Source organism: Schistocerca piceifrons, chromosome 5 (assembly GCF_021461385.2).
Source record: "Schistocerca piceifrons isolate TAMUIC-IGC-003096 chromosome 5, iqSchPice1.1, whole genome shotgun sequence".
Lineage (NCBI taxonomy): Eukaryota > Metazoa > Arthropoda > Insecta > Orthoptera > Acrididae > Schistocerca > Schistocerca piceifrons.
The window spans coordinates 170746341-170771237 of record NC_060142.1 but is presented as its reverse complement, the minus strand read 5'-3'; the positions used below and the strand labels follow the sequence as shown (position 1 = coordinate 170771237).

Sequence of the window (24897 nt, the reverse complement as noted above, 5' to 3'; positions counted from 1 at the left end):
AGTCACTGGCGTAAATATGTCTTTTATAAACCACTCCTACGTGTTCAGATGTTGACCCAATGTCATCGCCAATTAGATTGCAGTGGACAGGGCACCCTCGGGATCTGACCATCAATGGAGGTAACGTGTCGGCTCTTCGGTGAATCACAGTTTCGCTACACTAGGTCGGTGGTCGTCTCCACAAACGCCTTCGTCGGGATCAGCCTCGGATCAAAACGTGCAGCGCGCCACGGACGCAGGCTGGCTATGGGAGACGTTCTCCTGCGCTTGCATGGGACCTGTGGCAGTAATCGACACGATGACAGCTGCGAACCACCTGCATCCCTGCATGCTTGAAGTCTTCCCCGACAGCGATATCTTCTTTCAGCAGTATAATTATTCGTGTCTCGGAGCCAGAAACGTGCTAGTGGTCTGAGGAGCGTTAAAGTGAACTCACGATGATGTCTCGGCGGCTAAATTCCCTGATGTAAATACGATGGAACTCATCTGGATTGCTATTGGGCGCCAACACGGCATACGCAAATCAGCAGCCCGTTATTTACGCGTATTACCTTACCTGTAGGTAGACATGTAATGCCACACGCCTCCACAGATCTACCAAAAAATTGTCGGATCCCTGATACGCAGAGTCAGTGATGTACGAGGGCGAGTCAAATGAAAATCTTAAATTTGTAATAACAACTTCGCGCCGTTATCCTGTAAGTTGGTAAGCGTGCTACAAACAGAGTGCAGAATGGCCTGTAGGTGGCAGCATAGGGAAGATGCACACATACCGTCGCAGTATCAGATCAAGATGGCCGTCCTACTTGCGACTTACACCAGGGAAGAACAGCATTCAGTTATTCGGTTTTTGCGTAGTGATGTTGTGAGACCTACTGTAATTCATCGACGAATGAAGGTTCAGTACGGTGATGGATGTTTGTCACAACAGCAAGTCTACGAATGGAGTAGGAAGTTCGCAAATGGTGTGACTTCAGTGGAAGATGCTTCTCGTCCAGGTCATTCACAACGAGTTGTGACTCCACAGAACACTGCAGCAATTGAAGACATAGTGAAGGAAAACCGCCGAGTGACACTGAATGACATTGCAGCATGTTTACAGATTAGTCGTGGGTCAGCACATCACATTGTGCATGATGTGCTCCAGTTTCACAAAGTGTCTGCAAGATGGGTGCCACGGCAGCTGACTCCTGAAATGAGAGAACGACGTTTTGATGCTTGTGAAGAACTTCTTCGGCGCTTTGAACGAGAAGGTGATGGCTTCCTTGCAAGAATCGTTACTGACGACGAAACCTGGGTTCACTTCCACCAACCGGAAATGAAGAGAGCGAGCAATGAAATGTGTGTGAAATCTTATGAGACTTAACTGCTAAGGTCATCAGTCCCTAAGCTTACGCACTACTTAACGTAAATTATCCTAAGGACAAACACACACACCTATGCCCGAGGGAGGACTCGAACCTCCGCCGGGACCAGCCGCACAGTCCATGACTGCAGCGCCCTAGACCGCTCGGCTAATCCCGCGCGTCAGAGAGCGAGCAAGGAATGGCGCCATTCCTCATCACAAAGTGATTTCCATACGTTTGGACCACTCAGAGACGCAATGGGAAGAAAGAAGTTCTGTTCTGATGAAGAGGAACGACGCGCGGTGCATGAGTGGTTGCGCGGTCACCCAAAAGAATTTTTTTCTAAAAGAATTTATGCACTTTGTAAGCGCTTGAGTACTTGCATTGACCGTGGGGGAGATTATGTTGAAAAGTGATACAGCTTTGTACCACTTCTGCACAATAAATAATACACTCCTGGAAATGGAAAAAAGAACACATTGACACCGGTGTGTCAGACCCACCATACTTGCTCCGGACACTGCGAGAGGGCTGTACAAGCAATGATCACACGCACGGCACAGCGGACACACCAGGAACCGCGGTGTTGACCGTCGAATGGCGCTAGCTGCGCAGCATTTGTGCACCGCCGCCGTCAGTGTCAGCCAGTTTGCCGTGGCATACGGAGCTCCATCGCAGTCTTTAACACTGGTAGCATGCCGCGACAGCGTGGACGTGAACCGTATGTGCAGTTGACGGACTTTGAGCGAGGGCGTATAGTGGGCATGCGGGAGGCCGGGTGGACGTACCGCCGAATTGTTCAACACGTGGGGCGTGAGGTCTCCACAGTACATCGATGTTGTCGCCAGTGGTCGGCGGAAGGTGCACGTGCCCGTCGACCTGGGACCGGACCGCAGCGACGCACGGATGCACGCCAAGACCGTAGGATCCTACGCAGTGCCGTAGGGGACCGCACCGCCACTTCCCAGCAAATTAGGGACACTGTTGCTCCTGGGGTATCGGCGAGGACCATTCGCAACCGTCTCCATGAAGCTGGGCTACGGTCCCGCACACCGTTAGGCCGTCTTCTGCTCACGCCCCAACATCGTGCAGCCCGCCTCCAGTGGTGTCGCGACAGGCGTGAATGGAGGGACGAATGGAGACGTGTCGTCTTCAGCGATGAGAGTCGCTTCTGCCTTGGTGCCAATGATGGTCGTATGCGTGTTTGGCGCCGTGCAGGTGAGCGCCACAATCAGGACTGCATACGACCGAGGCACACAGGGCCAACACCCGGCATCATGGTGTGGGGAGCGATCTCCTACACTGGGCGTACACCACTGGTGATCGTCGAGGGGACACTGATTAGTCCACAGTACATCGATGTTGTCGCCAGTGGTCGGCGGAAGGTGCACGTGCCCGTCGACCTGGGACCGGACCGCAGCGACGCACGGATGCACGCCAAGACCGTAGGATCCTACGCAGTGCCGTAGGGGACCGCACCGCCACTTCCCAGCAAATTAGGGACACTGTTGCTCCTGGGGTATCGGCGAGGACCATTCGCAACCGTCTCCATGAAGCTGGGCTACGGTCCCGCACACCGTTAGGCCGTCTTCTGCTCACGCCCCAACATCGTGCAGCCCGCCTCCAGTGGTGTCGCGACAGGCGTGAATGGAGGGACGAATGGAGACGTGTCGTCTTCAGCGATGAGAGTCGCTTCTGCCTTGGTGCCAATGATGGTCGTATGCGTGTTTGGCGCCGTGCAGGTGAGCGCCACAATCAGGACTGCATACGACCGAGGCACACAGGGCCAACACCCGGCATCATGGTGTGGGGAGCGATCTCCTACACTGGGCGTACACCACTGGTGATCGTCGAGGGGACACTGATTAGTGCACGGTACATCCAAACCGTCATCGAACCCATCGTTCTACCATTCCTAGACCGGCAAGGGAACTTGCTGTTCCAACAGGACAATGCACGTCCGCATGTATCCCGTGCCACCCAACGTGCTCTAGAAGGTGTAAGTCAACTACCCTGGCCAGCAAGATCTCCGGATCTGTCCCCCATTGAGCATGTTTGGGACTGGATGAAGCGTCGTCTCACGCGGTCTGCACGTCCAGCACGAACGCTGGTCCAACTGAGGCGCCAGGTGGAAATGGCATGGCAAGCCGTTCCACAGGACTACATCCAGCATCTCTACGATCGTCTCCATGGTAGAATAGCAGCCTGTATTGCTGCGAAAGGTGGATATACACTGTACTAGTGCCGACATTGTGCATGCTCTGTTGCCTGTGTCTATGTGCCTGTGGTTCTGTCAGTGTGATCATGTGATGTATCTGACCCCAGGAATGTGTCAATAAAGTTTCCCCTTCCTGGGACAATGAATGCACGGTGTTCTTATTTCAGTTTCCAGGAGTGTATTTAAAAAAATATATCAGGTTTTCATTTGACTCGCCCACGTAGTTTGTTCCAAAGACGGACAAACAATCTATGAAGCTTGTGGTCGTAATGTTTTTCTCATCGTAGTAGATGTGATGCTGAACAAAAACGATGGCACAGCTAAAAGGTCATTCACCGGTGTTTCTGCAACAGCGACCGCAGATGCAGTAAAGCAGGCGTCGTGAGTCAGACGGGGAACAGTCGTGCACTATCTCGGCACGGAGTTAATAGAAACAGAGTCACCCAGCTAGACAAACAGGCGAGCCGCGCTCCAAGTTCGAGCGTAGTTGTGAGAGCACTTCGGGCAGTGCCTACGTAGTTAAACGTTACACGTCGCTGAGGACTACCTTGTTCCAGACTCAGCAATATTCAAAAATAAATCATTTAATAAAGACAGACGTAACACAAACTTCATCTCCCTTTAATGACAGAGAAAAGTGTATGCCAATTGAAAACTTACTGCCACTCAATCAAAAAGATTTGTTTTGAACCAAAATGAAACAAGACAAAAACAACGACGCACCACGAAGTGTTTACCCGAATGGGACGGAAATCGGAAATGTTATTTACATTTTCATACAAACAAATAATCATAATTTCACAAAAGATGGATCATTTATTCAAAAGAAACTATTACGTTGGACAGACAGGTTGGCCCATTAAAGTAAGATATAAAGAACACATGTTACGTTAAAATGGGGAAAACGTGTACAATTCCACGTCTGCTGAACATCTATTGCTCTTACAGCATACGCCACGAAAACTGCATGACGTAGAATTGCTAAACGAAGTGAGTAAGGGTTAGAAACTGGACCTGTTCGAGGAAATGGAAATTTTCAATCTCAGAAAGATGGATTTATTCTTAACGAACAGGTGCAGCTTAGAAACAAAAATTGTTTGGATAGTTTCAAACCCCCTCTTGCTCTAACGTAATATAGTTTGGCTGACTAGAAGGTAGTTTTCTTGGCTGTTGATGCAGGTGAGATGCTCCTTTCCTGTCTTTTGGGATTTTACGTATTTTTGATAATTGTTGTTCGAGGTTCTCGATGTGTATGTGTGGTTTAAATGATTCTGTTATGTTTTTTATTCATGACGACATATGTTTTCGATTTACTACAACATTTTGTTCGTTTTCACTAGTATGTATCCTTGTCTTTCATTCGCACTTAATTCTCGCTCATAGCACTAGTGCCCTCTCTCGTTACATGTGTTCCTTAGCGCAAGCTTAATCTGCTTGACACTCGGACACAGGCAAATTGGTGTTCATATTTTGTATTGTATGTAGGTGTTTTAAATGGTTCTGATATGTTTTATTTATTAAGACACAGGGTTTGAATTAGCACAACCTTCAAAATTTTGACGCGCATGAGTATGTACCCCTGGGTTTTAATGTGCACGAGTGTCTCGCGCATACCACAAGTGCCTTCTCTCGGTGAAACTGCCTGCCCTAGTGTTTCCACACTCTCTTCACGTTAGTTCACAGGCTAATTACTGATAATATACCGTGTTCGCTTCGACCATCTCTTCATAATTATGCTGTACGGATGGAGGTGATATTATAATTTTATCTACTGGCATGATTGTTTCATGCATCTCCATTGCAGAATGTGATTTTAGTAAGTGACTAAAAGTTTTTGTAATTTTCATGGTTACTTAAAGCTATAAGTGTTTGTTTTTTCTTCTATCTCAGTTATGTTTCTAAGGTTTTTGCTAAAGAAGGTGTCTTCCTGTTCAGGTGTATTTTTGCTTCTGATGAAAGTATATTTAGATATACCGAAATCGTGGTCAAGGATTTCAATAAATCTTTATCATGCAACTGTTTGGCTCTTATCATTTACCATGAAGATCAAAAGAAAGAGCTTCACAAACTGAGCAAGTCAGTAACGAGTTGGTCCACCTCTGGCCTTTGTGTTAGCATACATTCGTCTCGGCAATGATTGAAAGAGCTGTTAGATGTCCTCCTGAGGGATACCGTGCCACGTTGGATAGTCAATATCCCGAGCAGGATAGAAGGCGCTGTCCATAATGCTCCAAACATTCTCAGCTGGGGACAGATCTGGCGACATTGCTGGCGCAGGTAGAGTTTGACAAGCACGTGTGCAGGCGAGCAACACCTTACTGAAATGTAAACGCAGGGTGACTTGCAATAAATGACAGCAAAGCGAAGCGTAGAACATCGTCGACGAACCGCTATGGTGTAAGGGTACCGTGCTCGACAACTAAAGAGGTCATGCTATGAAAATAAACGGCATCCCAGACCATCACTCTTGGTGGTCGGGCCATAACGGCGAGCGACAGTCAGTCTGGTTTCCCAACACTGTCTGGGACGTCTCCGCTGAAGACAATTCTATTCCAGTCAATGAGATTCCAGGCCGAATACGTGACTGGAGACAGCGGGACAGCGGTCGTATACCAACCTGTCGCCCGCCATACATACAGCTACCGATGTCCGGGGCGTCTCGAGACATGTCTTCGGCCTGCAATCCCAATGACTGGAGTGGTATTGAGTGATGAGTTCCGCTCCGAACTAAGCCTCGATGACCAGCGAAGACGTGTATGGTAACTGTCGCCCTCCATTTGGCCCAACCAGGAGTGATGGTCCGGGACGGCATTTATTTTCATCGCGGGACCGCTTTGGTTGTCATGAGCAGCACCCTTACATCATAATACAGCGGTACGTCGACGATATGACATGTCCCGATTTGTTGCCCTTCATGTCAAGTCATCCTGGGCTTACATTTCAGCAAGATAATGCCCACCCGCACAAAGCGAGAGCTTCCTCTGCTTGTCTTTACGCTTGCCAAACCCTACTTTGGACAGCAGGATTGCCAGATCTATCCCCAACTGAGAACCTTTGGAACATTATGGACAGAGTCGCCAACCAGCTCGAGATTTTGACGATCTAACTCGTCAATTGGACAGAATTTGACACGATATCCCTTAGGAGGACAACCGACAACTCTGTCAATCATATGAAGATGGTAACTGTTCTTTCCGACATGTCCGAAAGAACAGACACCATCTTCATATAGTTAAGGCTAACCGACCATTGACCTTCTTCTTCTGTGCAGATACACACGCATTGTACAAACTCTCACTGGACTCGGTAAGACTGTCTGCCGCGAGTAATGAGTGTAGTGGGCAGGTGCACTACGAATGTAGTGTGTGGACATTAAGTTGGGAATGTGGGTCTCGCGGGGAGCGTGCAAGGGATAAATCCCTGCAGTCGCACTATTCTGTGAGCCCACGGTGGCTCAGATGGATGGAGCGTCTGCCATGTAAGAAGGAGATCCTGGGGTCGAGTCCCGGTCGGCCCACACATTTTCAACTGTCCCCATGATGTATATCAACACCTGTCGACAGCTTGGGGTCTTGATTTCATTATCATTTCACTCTCTCAATCAGTGCCAAGCCGAATAACTTCATGCGTAAGGGCCAGAGGTGGAGCAACGCGTTATTAACTTGCTCAGTTTGTGCAGTTCTTTCTTCTGAATAAATAATCTAAAAAATGGTTCAAATGGCTCTGAGCACTATGCGACTTAACAGCTGAGGTCATCAGTCCCCTAGAATTGAGAACTACATAAACCTAACTAACCTAAGGACATCACACACATCCATGCCCGAGGCAGGATTCGAACCTGCGACCGTAGCGGTCGCGCGATTCCAGACTGAAGCGCCTAGAACCGCTCGGCCACCCGGCCGGCAATAAATAATCTAATTTTTCTGAAATTGTAAACATTTCTTTGTCTGTAAATGTGCATCACATCTACCAATTTCCATCCCATTCAATTTTTTTCTTCGACCGTATTACTCACCACCTTAAAAAGAGCACTGTGATCGCTCTGCAGCACTGTAAATGGTGGGGAACTGGCGCCAAGCAGTCATGCGACCCTCCAACTCTGACGTGTGTCACGACGGCAAAGTGGTGTGTACGTGCCTGTCGGTTCTGTGCAACCTGCGCAGTGGTATGTGTCGATGAGAAGATGTTACATAAAGGCAGAAAGGAACTATAGTGTTATGGTGTCTTCCTGACCTCATCGTAAGTGAAATTGCCTGTTTTGTTGGTGTAGCAACACAGATTGTGTAACGTGTCTACAAGGAACGGTGTACCACTTGCAGCCATGTAACAGGTCATAATAACATTGGTCATAGCGAGCACATAATCGACAGTCGCCAGAGACGTGTCACATCTTGTCAATGACAATCGGTTTCATATCGTAAAAGAATTGCTGCTATAATTGAATGCAACTTTATCTCAGTCGGATTCCTAGCTAACATAGCGAAGGAAACTGCATTCAGTGCAAATTTGGAGTGCGTACCGCACAAGAGGCCATTCCTAGCAGTTGTCTTCAACAGCCCCAACAACACAGAAATTAAACTGGACAATAAACGACTGTAGGCTTCCGTCTCCCAGACAGTCGCGATTTTGCCTCTGTTGAAATAATTTAAGACGCCGAGTGCACTGGCATCCTAATGAGGTGCATATCTCGCAGTGAGTGGAGGTTGTAGTTCAGACCGGAGGTGGTTCCGTCATGTTTGGCGGTGTTTTTCGTACCAAGACTTGCGCCCAGTTATTCAAGCTGCGCTGAACATGGATAAGGCTCTTTATTTCAACACTCTCAGTGACAAATGTTGGTCTTTCTTGTATACAGGTAAGCTTTGGACGGTCCTGTCTTTAAGGATGACGACAGCCGTGTTGAGAAGGTTGAAGGCACACGTTCCCGGCTTCACAATCACTCAGGCAGCTTGTTGCACTCGACTGCTCTTGAAATCACCTGATCTTAACCCAAAGAAAATGTTTGCTGCTGTTGTGACAGCGGGCGAAACGAAGCAATCAACATTCCGGCAATTTTGTCTCTCTGCGGGATTTAATCTACAAATTGGCTTCAGCTGTATGTGGTATACCTGAAGAGACTTATGGAGTCTTCCTCGCCGAGTTGCAGTTACCAGTTAGGCCCATTAGCCAGAAATATAAGGAATTCCTATCATCTTTATCTCTAAATGGCGCAAATATCAACATCTCTTCTTCAGCAAAGAGTCTAGCAATAACAATGGATGAAAATCTAAATTGGACTGAGTACGTAACTGCAATGCGCACGATGGCATCATCATCTCTCCATGCCTTATAAAAATATAAAAAGCTCTACCCTCTTGACCTGAGAAAGGAACTTGTACTAACGCTTACACTTCCAATCATTGATTACAGCAATGATTTACTGCAAGGCCTTTCCCAGGAAACCTCAGGCGCCTGCAACTGGTTATGAATGCCTGTGTTCGTTTTGTCTGTGATGATCGACTCTTTGCTCACATTTTACCATCGTATGCACAGCTATCATGGCGACGTGCAGACAAGCAAAGTGATTTCCATACCCTCTGTATTCCTTACTGTCTTATTGATGCACACTGTTCCTCATACCTCTCCCCGGCCTTAACTTTCTTGTCTGAACAACATGGCAGAAACACCCACTCCCATCAAAGTAAAATCCCTGTTCCACTCTATCGTTCAGACACCTTCTCGAAGTCATTCTCAGTAGCAGGGACCCGAGAGTGGAATAAGCCTCCTCGTTATAAAAGAGATATGAATAACATCCCCACCTTCAGAAGTCAGTTAATGTAATATCTACTGTGGCAAAAATAAGGATTACCATTGTCCCTGTATGCACTCGTTACCCTTGTACAAACCTCTTTCCAACCTAATCTTCCTCATTAACCACCAATCTTTGCAGAAACTGTCTCCTTAAATTTCCTGTCCTTAGAATTCAACACCACATAAAATATCTGTTTTGTACACGTTTAAATTCTTTTTACATCTGCACTACATTATTGTTATTATTTTTATTATTACTCTTACCACTATTAGTGACAGCAGCTGCAGTTGTACGAGTATTGCCTGTATAAACTTTAGTTCACTACTGGTCATAAAAATTGCTACACTGCGAAGATGACGTGGTACAGACGCGAAATTTAACCGACAGGAAGAAGATGCTGTGATATGCAAATGAGTAGCTTTTCAGAGCATTCACACAAGGTTGGCGCCGGTGGCGACACCTACAACGTGCTGACACGAGGAAAGTTTCCAACCGATATCTCATACACAAACAGCAGTTGACCGGTGTTGCCTGGTGAAACGTTGTTGTGATGCCTCGTGTAAGGAGGAGAAACGCGTACCATCACGTTTCCGACTTTGATAAAGGTCGGATTGTAGCCTATCGCGATTGCGGTTTATCGTATCGCGACATTGCTGCTCGCGTTGGTCGAGATCCGATCACTGTTAGCAGCATGTGGAATCGGTGGGTTCATGAGGGTAATACGGAACGCTATGCTGGATCCCAACAGCCTCGTATCACTAGCAGTTGAGATGACAGGCATCTTATCCGCATGGCTGTAACGGATCGTGCTGCCACGTCTCGATCCTTGAGTCAACAGATGGGGACGTTTGCAAGACAACAAACATCTGCACGAACAGTTCGACGACGTTTGCAGCAGCATGGACTATCAGCTCGGATATCATGGCTGCGGTTACCCTAGACGCTGCATCACAGACAGCAGCGCCTGCGATGGTGTACTCAACGACGAACCTGGGTGCACGAATCGCAAAACGTCATTTTTTCAGATGAATCCACGTTCTGTTTACAGCATCGTGATGGTCGCATCCGTGTTTGGCGACCTCGCGGTGAACGCATATTGGAAGCGTGTATTTGTCATCATCATACTGGCGTATCACCTGGCGTGATGGTATGGGGTGCCATTGGTTACACGTCTCGGTCGCCTCTTGTTCGCATTGACGCCACTTTGAGCAGTGGACGTTACATTTCAGATGTGTTACGACCCGTGGCTCTACCCTTCATTCGATCCCAACGAAACCTTACATTTCAGCTCGACAATACACGACCGCATGTTGCAGGTCCTGTACGGGCCTTTCTGGATACAGAAAATATTCGACTGCTGCCCTGGCTAGCACATCCTCCAGATCTCTCACCAACTGAAAACGTCTGGTCAATGGTGGCCGAGCAACTAGCTCGTCACAATACGCCAGTCACTACTCTTGATGAACTGTGGTATCGTGTTGAAGCTGCATGGGCAGCTGTATCTGTACACGCCATCCAAGCTCTGTTAGACTCAATGCCCAAGCGTATCATGGCCGTTATTACGGCCAGAGGTGGTTGTTCAGGGTACTGATTTCTAGGATCTATGCAACTAAATTACGTTAAAATGTAATCACATGTCAGTTCTAGTATATTTGCCCAATGAATACCTGTTTATCATCTGCATTTCTTCTTGGTGTAGCAATTTTAATGGCTAGTAGTGTACTTCATAGTCAGTATAATTTAATCACACTGCTACTTCAGACACTCATATCGTATTAATACCAGTTGTCGTATTAAAACTATTACTTCTTTAGGTAACCGTGATTTAGAAAACATATTGTATGTGTGAAACCCAGGTCTGATGTAAGAGGGGATCTGATAAGGTTAAATAAATAAAAAATAAAGACGGTCTTACACGATATTAGTCGACGCCTCCTAGTCGTTTTTTTTCCGGTGAGCTTATTAGGAGTAATCATTGGGATATCCATTAGTGCATACTGCTTAATGAAGTGGAACTGCATCAACAGAATAATACAGGCGAATGTGAAGTCCATTTGAATACGAGTGCACGGCTCAACAAGTCAAGTTACTTGCTACAAACACCAAGATAATGGATTACCTTCGTAATTACCTTGTTCATTTCATGGCACAGATAGTATAACAATGGCGTTAGCTGCTGAGACCTCTGGCGGCGGCACTATTACGCCGCGGACCTTGGCGGGCGGTGAAGCGACGAGCGGTGACGTGGGTGGCGCGCTGTAAACCTGTTCTGTTCGGGCTCGCTATCGGCCTAGGTCTCGGTCTTTGCTCAGGGGGCCGACTCCGATGGCGCGGGCACAGCCGGGGGTGGGGGGCAAGTGCGCCGGCTGTCACGCCGCCTGCGTGCCGCCTCCAGTGCCGGCGCGACCGCTGCTCGAGATGGTCAAATACTCGCCGGAGCCCCTGGTGTCGCTCTGGCGAATGCCGGACCTGGGATTCGAGTTCCTGGACCACACCTCTGCGCATGCGCTGTACGCGGCTCCCGTCCAGGTAGGCACTGCCACGCCGCGCGTCAAGGGCACGCTGGAGAGAGAGTCGTGTGGCATTGTTGACATGGAGTGGGGGTGGCGGACCAGTTGTTCCACCGCCTGATTTGTAAGGCTCCGTTGCTTGACTCCTCCACACAGCCCGCCTCCGTAGCAGTCGCTAACGCTCGTCTGGCCAGTGGCGCTCGAGTACTACATCTACATTTATACTCCGCAAGCCACCCAACTGTGTGTGGCGGAGGGCACTTAACGTGCCACTGTCATTACCTCCCTTTCCTGTTCCAGTCGCGTATGGTTCGCGGGAAGAACGACTGCCGGAAAGCCTCCGTGCGCGCTCGAATCTCTCTAATTTTACATTCGTGATCTCCTCGGGAGGTATAAGTAGGGGGAAGCAATATATTCGATACCTCATCCAGAAACACACCCTCTCGAAACCTGTCCAGCAAGCTACTCCGCGATTCAGAGCGCCTCTCTTGCAGAGTCTACCACTTGAGTTTGCCAAACATCTCCGTAACGCTATCACGCTTACCAGATAACCCTGTGACGAAACGCGTCGCTCTTCTTTGGATCTTCTCTATCTCCTCCGTCAATCCGACCTGGTACGGATCCCACACTGATGAGCAATACTCAAGTACAGGTCGCACGAGTGTTTTGTAAGTGTGGTGTGGGTACTGTAAGACCATCAGATTATTTGACTTGTCGCTCTAACGAAGTAGGCGAGCGTCAGCAATATGTCTCGTGGTCTTATCGTGGCATGTTTGTCTTCTGCCGTTAGGTCAGATGATAGAAATGCCACTTGCACACTTAGAGTAGCAGATTGACGGTGACCAACTTTCAACAGAACTTGATTAATTTTCTCACACATTTATTAAAATAATATTAAGCATAAAAATAACTTAACTTGGTTCCAGATGCTATTTACAATTGACAATCTGAAGTTCCTTTGGTCTTGGTACGTTAATCTTATTAGGCGCAGACTGAAACTTGACAATAGACTGGTACAGACTAATGCAGACTAATGCAGACTGGGGCAGACGAATATAGGCTGGTACAGACTGGTGCAGACAAATGCAGACTTATGCAGACTGACTAATCGGAGGTCTGTACACTCGTTATTATACCTCGCGCATTCAGGTATCACTGCGCGAGTGTGATCCGCAAGGAGAAAAGGTTCTACGTTAGCAGCAATCTCATTGGCTGTGAGACATATTAATACGCGGATCGGCGGAAGCAGAATTTGGTCCGTCTCTAAGACAGCGCCATCTCGTAGTGCAGAGACGGACGAGCGCTGCGCCTGCGCTGTTGTGCTTAGTGGGGCGCGCTCTATTGGGGAAGTTGTGTACGCGCTGACTACGCGGAACTATGTACACAACAGTACGTCACCTCCTTTGTTGATGGACTACATTTCCCAAGGACTCTCCCAATGAATCTCAACCTGGTACCCGCCTTACCAACAATTAATTTTATATGATCATTCCACTTCAAATCGTTCCGCACGCATACTCCCAGATAATTTACAGAAGTAACTGCTACCAGTGTTTGTTCTGCTATCAAATAATCATACAATAAAGGATCCTTCTTTCTATGTATTCGCAATACATTAAATTTGTCTACGTTAAGGGTCAGTTGCCACTCCCTGCACCAAGTGCCTATCCGCTGCAGATCTTCCTGCATTTCGCTGCAATTTTCTAATGCTGCAACTTCTCTGTATACTACAGCATCATCCGCGAAAAGCCGCATGGAACTTCCGACACTATCTACTAAGTCATTTATATATATATTGTGAAAAGCAATGGTCCCATAACACTCCCCTGTGGCACGCCAGAGGTTACTTTAACGTCTGTAGACGTCTCTCCATTGAGAACAACATGCTGTGTTCTGTTTGCTAAAAACTCTTCAATCCAGCCACACAGCTGGTCTGATATTCCGTAGGCTCCTACTTTGTTTATCAGGCGACAGTGCGGAACTGTAGCGAACGCCTTCCGGAAGTCAAGGAAAATAGCATCTACCTGGGAGCCTGTATTTAATATTTTCTGGGTGTCATGAACAAATAAAGCGAGTTGGGTCTCACACGATCGCTGTTTCCGGAATCCATATTGATTCCTACAGAGTAGATTCTGGGTTTCCAGAAACGACATGATACGCGAGCAAAAAACATGTTCTAAAATTCTACAACAGATCGACGTCAGAGATATAGGTCTATAGTTTTGCGCATCTGCTCGACGACCCTTCTTGAAGACTGGGACTACCCTGTGCTCTTTTCCAATCATTTGGAACCTTCCGTTCCTCTAGAGACTTGCGGTACACGGCTGTTAGACGGGCGGCAAGTTCTTTCGCGTACTCTGTGTAGAATCGGATTGGTATCCCGTCAGGTCCAGTGGACTTTCCTCTGTTGAGTGATTCCAATGCTAGTGGTGGAAGAAACTTTCGCCGCCTGTATTTGGCCGACAAGGGGACGAGAGGCGGTGACGTAAATTTCCAGACAACCTGGCTCTGTACCAGTGGCCTGGATAATATTCCATGCCTCCTGAGTCTTACGGAGTGTCGGGATGAGAGACTGATGATGGTGATACGCCCGTCGGTTGGGGACGTTAAGCTCGGCGAAATCCTTGGTTCTATCCGGAACAAATAGGCTGTATCCTGGCTCTGGGACCTCGCCGTCTTACTTCTCTCGTAACCTACAACAAAAACACGTCACCGCACTGTACATACTTCCATTACAACCACCCACACTAAAAAGAAACACCTCAGACAATAACTCTCAAACAACGGGAGGAAACTGTCATTGAGCACTGCTTTCAGATTAGGCAGCTAAAGCTACCACTCGGCGTTCCGAAACATACGACTCTTTCCTTCTTTCATTTACATCCGGTGCGTTAAAGTGCATCATAACATTTCCACATTATGGGTGAGGGCCAATTCTTCCCGTTGTTGTTGTTGCGGTTTGATGCAGCTCTCCATGCCACTCTATCCTGTGCAGTACCTACTCCAGCCTACATCCTTCTGAATCTGCTTAGTGTATTCATCTCTTGACCTCCCTCTACGATTTTTACCCTCCACGCTGCCCTCCAATACTAAATTGGTGATCCCTTGATGCCTCAGAACATGTCCTACCAACAGGTCCCTCCTTCTTGTCAAGTTGTGCCACAAACTCCTCTTCTCCCCAATTCTATTCAATACCTCCTCATTAGTTATGTGATCTACCCATCTAATCTTCAGCATTCTTCTGTTGCATCACATTTCGAAAGCTTCTATTCTCTTCTTGTCCACACTAGTTATCATCCATGTTTCACTTCCATACATGGCTACACTCCATACAAATACTTTCAGAAACGACCCCCTGACACTCAAATCCATACTCTATGTTAACAAATTTTTCTTCTTCAGAAACGCTTTTCTTGCCATTGCCAGTCTACATTTTATATCCTCTCTACTTCGACCATCATCAGTTATTTTGATCCTCAAATAGCAAAACTCCTTTACTACTTTAAGTGTCTCATTTCCTAATCTAATTCCCTCAGCATCCCCCGACTTAATTCGACTACATTCCATTATCCTCGTTTTACTTTTGTTGATGTTCATCTTATACCCTCCTTTCAAAGTTTTTATTTCTTCTCCATGGATTTTAATACCTAGTCCATACTTTTGTTTCCTATACTGCTTGCTCAATATACAGATTGAATAACATCGGGGATAGGCTACAACCCTGTCTCACTCCCTTCCCAGCCACTGCTTCCCTTTCATGTCTCTCGACTCTTATAACTGCCTTCTGGTTTCTGTACAAATTATAAATACCGTTTCGCTCCCTGTTTTTTACTCCTGCCACCTTCAGAATTTGAAAGAGAGTATTCCAGTCAACATTGTCAAAAGCTTTCTCGAAGTCTACAAATGCTAGAAACGTATGTTTGTCTTTCCTTAATCTTTCAATTCTTCTCACTTTGTCGATAATACAACTTCTACACATGTACATCTTCAGGCAGTTTTGTAAAATATACCGTACTTATGTTATCGGGGACCACAGGAAAGTTTATTATTGTAATATCGAGTTTCTAGTTACGACCTCCTTACTTTTGAAATATTCCCTCGCTTACATTTCGATATATATTTGCGACGTCGTTACATCGTCATTTATCTGCCGTTGTCCGCCCCCGGTAGCTGAGTGGTCAGCGCGACAGAATGCCAATCCTAAGGGCCCGTGTTCGATTCCCGGCTGGGTCGGAGATTTTTCTCCGCTCAGGAATTGGGTGTTGTATTGTCGTCCTCATCATTTCATCCCCATAGACGCGTAAGTCGCCGAAGTGGCGTCAGATCTAAAGACTTGCACCCGGCGAACGGTCTACCCGACAGGAGTCCCTAGTCACACGACATTTCATATCTACCGTTTATAATAAACAGTAAGCAAGCGCTCCACCTTATTTATAGGTGTGTTCACAGGCCACGTATAGATAACAATAACAACGTCTGGTCGATCTCTCTCTTCTTTGTTCGTTGTGTCTTGACGGTTTAAGTCCACATCTAAATTGATCGCTACGCAGCATTTCAGATATTCACGGGTTCTCTTACCAGTTGAGTATGGATATTTCTCTGTAAGAGTCCTCCTCTCTCCATACTCCCTCACCAGTCCACTAGCAACATGAAACAACAGGAAGTTACATTATAAAATGAGACACCGTAAGTGATAGTCGAAGTTTGCTATTTATGGAGAAAATTAACTGACAGAGCCGTGACGTGCATGATCCTCTCTTATGTCGTGAGTAAGTATTTAGCAGTTAGAAAGTCGGGCACGCCCTGAGCAAACCTGTCCAAGCTTTTGGTGATATCTGTCCCAGGCACCACCTTTTCCCCCATACATTGGTCATTTTCACTGTTACTGAACACGGATGAAACACAAGGCTTCGAGGTACTAGACCGATCCAATTCCAACCGCAGACGACTGTAACATGGCTGACTTCTGTTCATAGTATCATGTGCTACGAGGGAGGCGTTGTGCACCATGGAGGTGCTTACTTTTACAATTACAAGGCACTATGCTCCAAGAAGTGACCGGCAACATATTGATGCCACCCAGACACATCGTGCGAAACGACCAGATCGAGAAACTAGAGAAAATCGATGTCATACGGACTAATGTGCAATACCGGCTATTGCCCTTCCCGTGCCCCATTCCCGAAGGAAACAGAAAAACAGCGAAATTGTAGTAGTACAGGTAGTAATCCTCGCGACACACGGAAAGCTGCTTCCCGGAATACAGCTGTAGGTGCGGGGTGCTCTCAAAACGATTCATACGACTTCTCTATACTATATCTTCTACATTACTAAACATAGAAACTTTGAGTAATTTTTGACGTATGTAAGGCACAACAGTATTTTTATTTTCAAAAGAACAACCCCATATTACTATGGAGTAACGTTTACCTGAACGCACATATAACACTGATTTATCTTTCATCATTACATTCAAGGAAGCTTTCATTCACTTTTCACAAATGTTCAGTATGCATTTCATTAGATATGTTTACGCTGCGGACGCCTCCGCTGGCCTGTTTATTGTACTTTGATGAGTCAAAATGTTCAAATGTGTGTGAAATCTTACGGGTCTTAACTGCTAAGGACATCAGTCCCTAAGCTTACAAACTACTTAACCTAAATTATCCTAAGCTCAAACACACACACACACACACACACACACACACACACACACACACACATGCCCATGGGAGGACTCAAACCTCCGCCGGAACCAGCCGCACAGTCCATGACTGCAGCACCTGAGACCGCTCGGCTAATCCCGCGCGACTTTTGAGGAGTCACTGCGTGATGTATTCAAGTCATCTGATGGCGACTTGCTAAGAAGTAGAAACCGGAAATGGCACCACATATTTGACGTTAATCTGCTTTGTATAATTAAAAAATCTGTCAGTTATTTTTTGCGATAAATAGGAAAGTTCGTCTGTTCCTTACGGTGCCTCATTTCCTAATCTAATTCCCTTTGCATCGCCTGATTTAGTTTGGCTGCTAGCTGTTACTCTTGTTCTACTCCACCATCTATTCTATTCAGCTGTTCTTCCAAGTCTTTTACCGTCTCTCATGGAACTACCGTGTCATCGGCGAACCTAAAAGTTTTTATTTTTCTTCTTAAACTTTAAATTCTTTTCCAGATTTTTGCTTCGTATTCTTTACAACTTGGTATATGTAAGAACTGAATAACATGAGGGATAGGAAGCGTTCTTGCCTCGCTCTCTATTGAATTACTGCCTTCTTCCCTTTCTTGTCTTTTAACTCTTACAATTGCAGACTGGTTTCTGTATAAGCTGTACATAACATTTCGCTTACTGTACTTGCAAAAAGTGTATACTTAACCAATCGAAAGCTTTTCTAGGTCCAAAAATGCTACAGATAAAAGTTTGTCTTTCTTCAACCTATCTTTTAAGATAAGGTTCAATACCGCCTCGAGTGTTCGTTTATACTGGAACCCTAGCTGATCTGATTCCCGGTCGGCTTCTGGCAGTCCTTCCAGTCGTCTGTCTGTAATTAGTGTTAAATTTTACAACCAGTAATTATTAAACTGATGGTTGGTAATACATCTGCCGCCATACTGCCTTGCTTGGCCGCCGCTTTTAACACCATTCAGCTCGTGGCACAGTTCTTTGCCGCCCCTTCATTTAGACTATGAACTATCGCTTTTAACGCGTTTGTTTTTACAATCAGACGTGGATGATGGCTCTAAGACAGTTACCTTTCTGATATGAGTTGTTTAAACGAATCTCTATCAGCTGAGGATGTGTCTTCAGTCAACGTGAAAACGATCGTGACTGTCAATAAAAGTATTTTACAGCCAATGCGGATCGTATCATTCAAAATCTGGAAATCCGGCTGCGGTTGCACGCAATTTAAAACATTATGTAATACATTAGAGTGCCCCACACTGTATCTGGAGCAGTTTAATGTCGATAACAAGGATAGTGCCTTTTTCCAGATCAGAGAGTTTTAGGCTGACAGAGGAGCAGAAGGAAGGAGCGACAATTTGGAACGGGCGTATCATCGTGAAACTGGACGTTGATCTGTTTACTGATCCGTCCGTCTTCCAGGGATGTCACTAATGGGCTGCTGACGTCACGCGGCACATTCCCCGTTATACTTGCCAAGAGCAGGAATCAGTAGTGGGGTACATCAAGCTTTGACGCAGGTCTAACTTCACTTTGCTCAAGGCACGAGGGTGATTCAAAATGCACAATGCCTATCTGGAAAAACGTATTTCGCAGACAGTTACAATGACATTATGTTTATGACATATTAAGAACTACTCTGGAGGACGTTGTTATCAGGACAAAGAAAACTGGCGTTCTACGGATCAGAGAGTGGAGTGTCAGAGCCCTTAATCAGGCAGGTAGGTTAGAAAATTTAAAAAGGGAAATGGATAAGTTAAAGTTAGATATAATGGGAATTAGTGAAGTTCGGTGTCAGAAGGAAAAACACTTCTGGTCAGACGAACACAGGGTTATAAATACAAAAGCAAATAAGGGTTATGCAGAAGTATGTTTAATAATGAACAAAAAAACATAGGAGCGTGGATGAGCTACTACGAACGGCATAGTGAACGGATTATTGTAGCTAAGACATACATGAAGCCCGTACGTACCACACTAGTACGAGATTATATGCCACCTAGCGCCGCAGATGATTAACAGCTCGAAGAAATGAATCATGCCACAAGAGAAATTATTTTGATAGTTAAGGGAGACGAAAATTTGATAGTCATTGGGGCCTGATATTCGATAGCAGGAAAAGAAAGAGAAGGAAAAGTAGTAGGTGAATATGGACTTGAGGTAAAGAATGAAAGAGGAAGCCACCTGGTATAATTTTGCACTGAGCGTAACTTAGTCATAACTAACACTTGGTTTAAGAATCATAAAAGAAGGTCGTATACGTAGAAGAGGCCTGGGGACACTGGAAGGTTTCTGGTAGATTATATAATTGTAAGTAAGAGAGTTAGGAACCGGGTTTTAAACTGTAAGTCATTTGCAGGGGCAGATGTGGACTCTGACCACAATTTATTGGTTATGAACTGTAGATTAAAACTGAAGAATGCAAAAAGGTAGGAATTTAAGGAGTTGGGACGGAGAACTAGCCATGACAAAACTCTACCATCTGGTGAGCAAGATGTAAGAGACAGGCGAAATACTCTCAGACTTCAAAAAGAATATAATAATTCCAATCCCAAAGAAAACAGTTGTTGACAGGTGTGAACAGTACCAAACTATCAGTTTAATAAGTCACGGTTGCAAAATACTAACACGAATTCCTTACAGACGAATGGAAAAATTGGTAGAAGCTGACCTCGGGGAAGATCAGTTTGGATTCCGTAGAAATGTCGGAACACGTGAGGCAAACCAGACCTTACGACTTATTTTAGAAGAAAGATTAAGGAAAGGCAAACCTACATTTCTAGCATTTGTAGACTTAGAGAAAGCTTTTGACAATGTTGACTGGCATACTCTCTTTCAAATTCTAAAGGTGGCAGGGGTAAAATACAGGGAGCTAAAGGCTGTTTACAATTTGTACAGAAACCAGATGGCAGTTGTAAGAGTCGAGGGGCATGAAAGGGAAGCAGTGGTTGGGAAGGGAGTGAGACAGAGTTGTAGCCTCTCCCCATGTTATTCAATCTTTATATTGAGCAAGCAGTAAAGGAAACAAAAGAAAAATTCGGAGTAGGTATTAAAATCCATGGAGAAGAAATAAAAACTTTGAGGTTTGCCGATGACATAGCAATTCTGCCAGAGGCAGCAGAGGACCTTGGAAGAGTAGCTGAACAGAATGTACAGTGTCTTGAAAGGAGTATATAAGATGAACATCAACAAAAGCAAAAGGGCGCTAATGGAATGTAGTCGAATTAAATCAGGTGATGCTAAGGGAATTAGATTAGGGAAGGAGACACTTAAACTAGTAAATGAGTTTTGATATTTCGAGAGCAAAGTAACTGATGATGTTCGAAGTAGATAGGATATAAAATGTAGACCGGCGATAGCAAGGAAAGCGTTGCTGAAGGAGAAAAATTTGTTAACATCGAGTACAGATTTAAGTGTCCGGAAGACTTTTCTGAAAGTCTTTGTATGGACTGTAGCCAAGCATGAAACTGAAACGTGGACAATAAATATTTTAGACAAGAAGAGAATAGAAGCTTTCGAAATGTGGTGCTACAGAAGAATGCTGAAGATTAGATGGGTAGATCATGTAGCTAATGAAGGGGTACTGAATAGAATTGGGAAGAAGAGGAATTTGTGGCACAACTCGACAAGAAGAAGGGATCGGATGGTAGGACACGTTCTGAGACATCAAGTGATAACCAGTTTAGTATTGGAGGGAAGCGTGGAGGGTAAAAATCGTAGGTGAAGGCCAAGAAATGAATACACTAAGATTCAGGATGTGGATTGCAGTAGTTACTCGGAGATGAAGAGGCTTGCACAAGACAGAGTAGAATGGATAGCTGCATCAGACCAGTCTCTGGACTAAAGACAACGACAACAACAACAACAACTCACTGCCAGTACATTACGATATAACTGCTTTATTGTCCAATTATTAGATTGGTGCATACGTTCGTAACGGTTTTGTTTTGAACGTTGGTATTCTGGTTGCTGTGGGTTTATTTATCAAAAAATGGTTCAAATGGCTCTGAGCACTGTAACATCTGAGGTCATCAGTCCCCTAGAACTTAGAACTACTTAAACCTAACTAACCTAAGGACATCACAGACATCCATGCCCGAGGCAGGATTCGAACCTGCGACCGTAGAGGTCGCGCGGTTCCAAACTGAAGCGCCTAAACTGCTCGGCCACAGCGGCCGGCGAAATCGCGAGTGGGGTGTGGTCCGTTGGTGACGGTACCTGATTGTGAAAAAGACTTTTTTGGCGGTTTTCTCAAGAACGTGCCATAAATTTATGCAAATGCATCATTCATTCATTCACGGGTATACCCGTCAGTTTAATTAAATCATGAGTTTATCACGGATATACGCGTCATCAATCAGTTTATGTAATCTTTACGTGCGTATTTTACTTACACAAATAAAGCAAATTTGAATCTCTGTATGTTGGAAACGAATAAAGATATCAAGAATACTTTCAAGGTAGTTAGAGTTCGGGATCGTAAGTACACATCGTAGAAATATTAGCCACTTGCTGTGCATAGTCGTGTTGGTATCCTCGGCTGAGCTTTGGTCCGCTGGTGGCGAAAACGTAATAAAAAAACCTTTTTGGGGGTTTCCAAGGAATCACCCATGAAGTAATCGTGCCTCCATATTTCCTATCAAGCCCAGGGAAGCCCACATCAAACGCAAAAAGAACCTACCGATCTCTTCCATTTGTGGAGGAAGTGTGTAATATTCATACTTTGACACTGTGCTGTAGATAGTGACATTAAGACGATCCTTCTGTTTGTTACATAAATGGTCCCTAACCCAAGAGCTATTCAGAACACTTGACCCCACTTTTTATCACCAATATAAGCCCAGATATGAGCACCGGAACATCCCGTTTTTATGCGCGGCGTTACGGAACATAAGGGTAAGCATGCTGTGGCATGCATAGAGATCTGCTTTGCTGCTAGCAGTGTAGTACTGCTTGCGGTGGCATATGTAGATTTTCACCTAGCAGTTTTTTACGTTAGGTATTTAGTTGAAGAGAGGAAAATAAGGATTTAAAGTCCCTTCGACATGTCATTATAGTTGGAGAATAAGCCGGGATTGGTAAAGGATGGAGAAGGAAATCGGCCGTGCCCTTTTTAAGGATAGATCCCACCATTTGCCTTAAACGATACAGAAAAACCTAAATCTGGATGACTGGTCAGGAATTTGAACAGTTTTTAGCAGTTTTTAGCTAGATGCTTATTTTGGCTATTTGTGCAGAAAGAACCCTAAATGAGATTTTTCAAAGAATTCCGTTTTCCATGCGCCTCAAGTGGCTTACAATAGGACCCCTACCTACTGATCATTACCGATTACGACCAGATTTATGGTATATGCATGGCTTGGCCAGAAATAAAAATGACCGAAGCGGTAGCTCCAGATGGCCAAGTATTTAGAAATATTGCATTTTTGGCGGGCCATTCTAGCATAGCTTCTAAACAGCGGCCGAAGTACATAACGGTAATCCGGGGGGTCGTGGTGTTGAGTCTCTATGAAAACGCCTGTTTAATTTTTTATTATCAGCTTTTACGTTACGTACACTGCAAATGAACGGAAATAATACTCAATGCACCGTATTTATTAATATTTTCATAAAATGCGTGAAAGCGAAAGGCAAAGGAAAATTTGGGATTGGAAATAAATTCCCAAGAAAGGATTTTACTTACAGCGTCCAGGAGAACTTTGCAAATAACTTTCCAGGAAGGAGTTGTAATAAAAGGAGAGAGGACTTTGTATTCCGTTGGTTTCATTCTGACCTTCGAGCAGTATTCGTCAGCTGCATGCGAACGATAGGATACCGGTGCAAGATGCCGCGAAAATTACTGTACCCCCTTTTTTACGATAAATGCCACACAGCACATGTAATTCAACAACAGTAAAATAATTTAAAAAATATCTAATTTTTGTGTACGAAATTCTCGTGTAATACATACAATCCCTCCTTGAAAATTTGTTTGCAATCCCAAATGCTGTCTCCGGCATAAAACAATAACATCATTGCTTTGGTCTAGATTTCTCACAAGAGCTGGGCATCAATGTGCTGTACATGGTCGACGTGAGAACTGATACTTGTAAACACGAAGTGTTGTTTGTTGAAAATGACAACAGCGACCACGATTGTCGCGTGACAATAGCGCAAATTTTATCTCGCGCTCTTAAAATTCCTCTGGCAAACAGGAACATAGAATCAAACATCTTGGGGTTGAAGCTCTTTTTTCCCGTGTTTACTTTAACAAGTTATATGTTTTTGGACAGGGTCCGCCTTTAGCAAAACACAATTTTGTTTTTTAACCCAAACATGTTTCACTGCAGTTGTAGCATCTTCAGTGAGCTTTTATTTTATGACTGTTAAAGATAAAGAATTTTCTTTACTGTTTGTATACATGTAAATATTAGTTTTTAAATCATAATTACAGATATTTTAAAAAACACATAAAATTATGAATCATACATTTTTACCACATGGTGTGGTTTTCATGATGTATTATGTTTCTACAGCGACTGTTTTGTTTCACAGTTTGTCATCTGCAACCACTTACACCTTAAAGTAGATAAATTATTTAAGCCAAAATTACGATTTGAAAATTTTTATGGGTATTCCTGAAATTAGTTAATTCTGTGTGCCCACTGAAGATGCTGCAACTGCAGTGAAATATGTTTGGGTTAAAAAACAAAATTGCGTTTCGTAGAAGCATAACAAGCGGGTTCTTCTCATTTGCGTACACTAATTACTTGATATTCCACCTGTGGAAAATTTCAAAATGAGTGAGATCCGTCGGTTGCGCCTGCTACAAGATATGGCTTACCCTTGCAGGGATTCACTAACTGGTGAGGTAGACAGTGGTAATGTCGTTATGCGTAAAAATTTGAGTACAGTACTTCGGCCTAGAACATTTTTAAAATAAAAGTCGAAGTGTCAGAACATTGGCTTAATAAATGACGAAATTAAAATAACGAGTACAATAATAATTTCATCAAAGAACTCACTCCATTTTACAAAGCTTAAAAATTATCAAGAGAATAGGAAAATGGTGGCCCTGGCTTGTCAAGAGGACCCATCCCGGCATTCGACTAAGTGTGCGAGGAAAACAGGCCTAAATCCTCACACATGAAATGTTTCCTTATTTCTCTTTCATATAAGTGGTTCAACAGTTACTATAACACGATTATGTAGATCTGTTCATGCATTGAGGCTAGTTTTCTTCAGTGTGCTGCAGTTAACAACAACATAGTTAAATGGTACCGAAATATACTCGTGGAGAATAAAAGGTGTCTATCAGGGAAAAAATAACTTCCTTCAGAATTTGAGTATAACCTTACATTCCAATAAAGTTAAA

General features: G+C 44.8%; 1 protein-coding gene across 2 annotated transcripts in view; it reads left to right on the top strand.

Annotated features, from left to right (window-relative positions):
- The window catches only part of LOC124798460 (venom dipeptidyl peptidase 4-like), a 539163-nt gene that overhangs the window by 364725 nt on the left and 149541 nt on the right, over nucleotides 1–24897 (top strand). Inside the window, exon 1 of one of the 2 annotated variants that reach the window (XM_047261884.1) lies at nucleotides 11757–11881. The exons of the other annotated variant lie outside the window; for it this stretch is intronic. Within the exon in view, the coding sequence (XP_047117840.1) occupies nucleotides 11771–11881 (111 nt within the window). The 5' untranslated portion in view covers nucleotides 11757–11770. Of the gene's footprint in view, nucleotides 1–11756; nucleotides 11882–24897 lie in introns of those variants that run through there. 2 annotated transcript variants of the gene reach the window in all.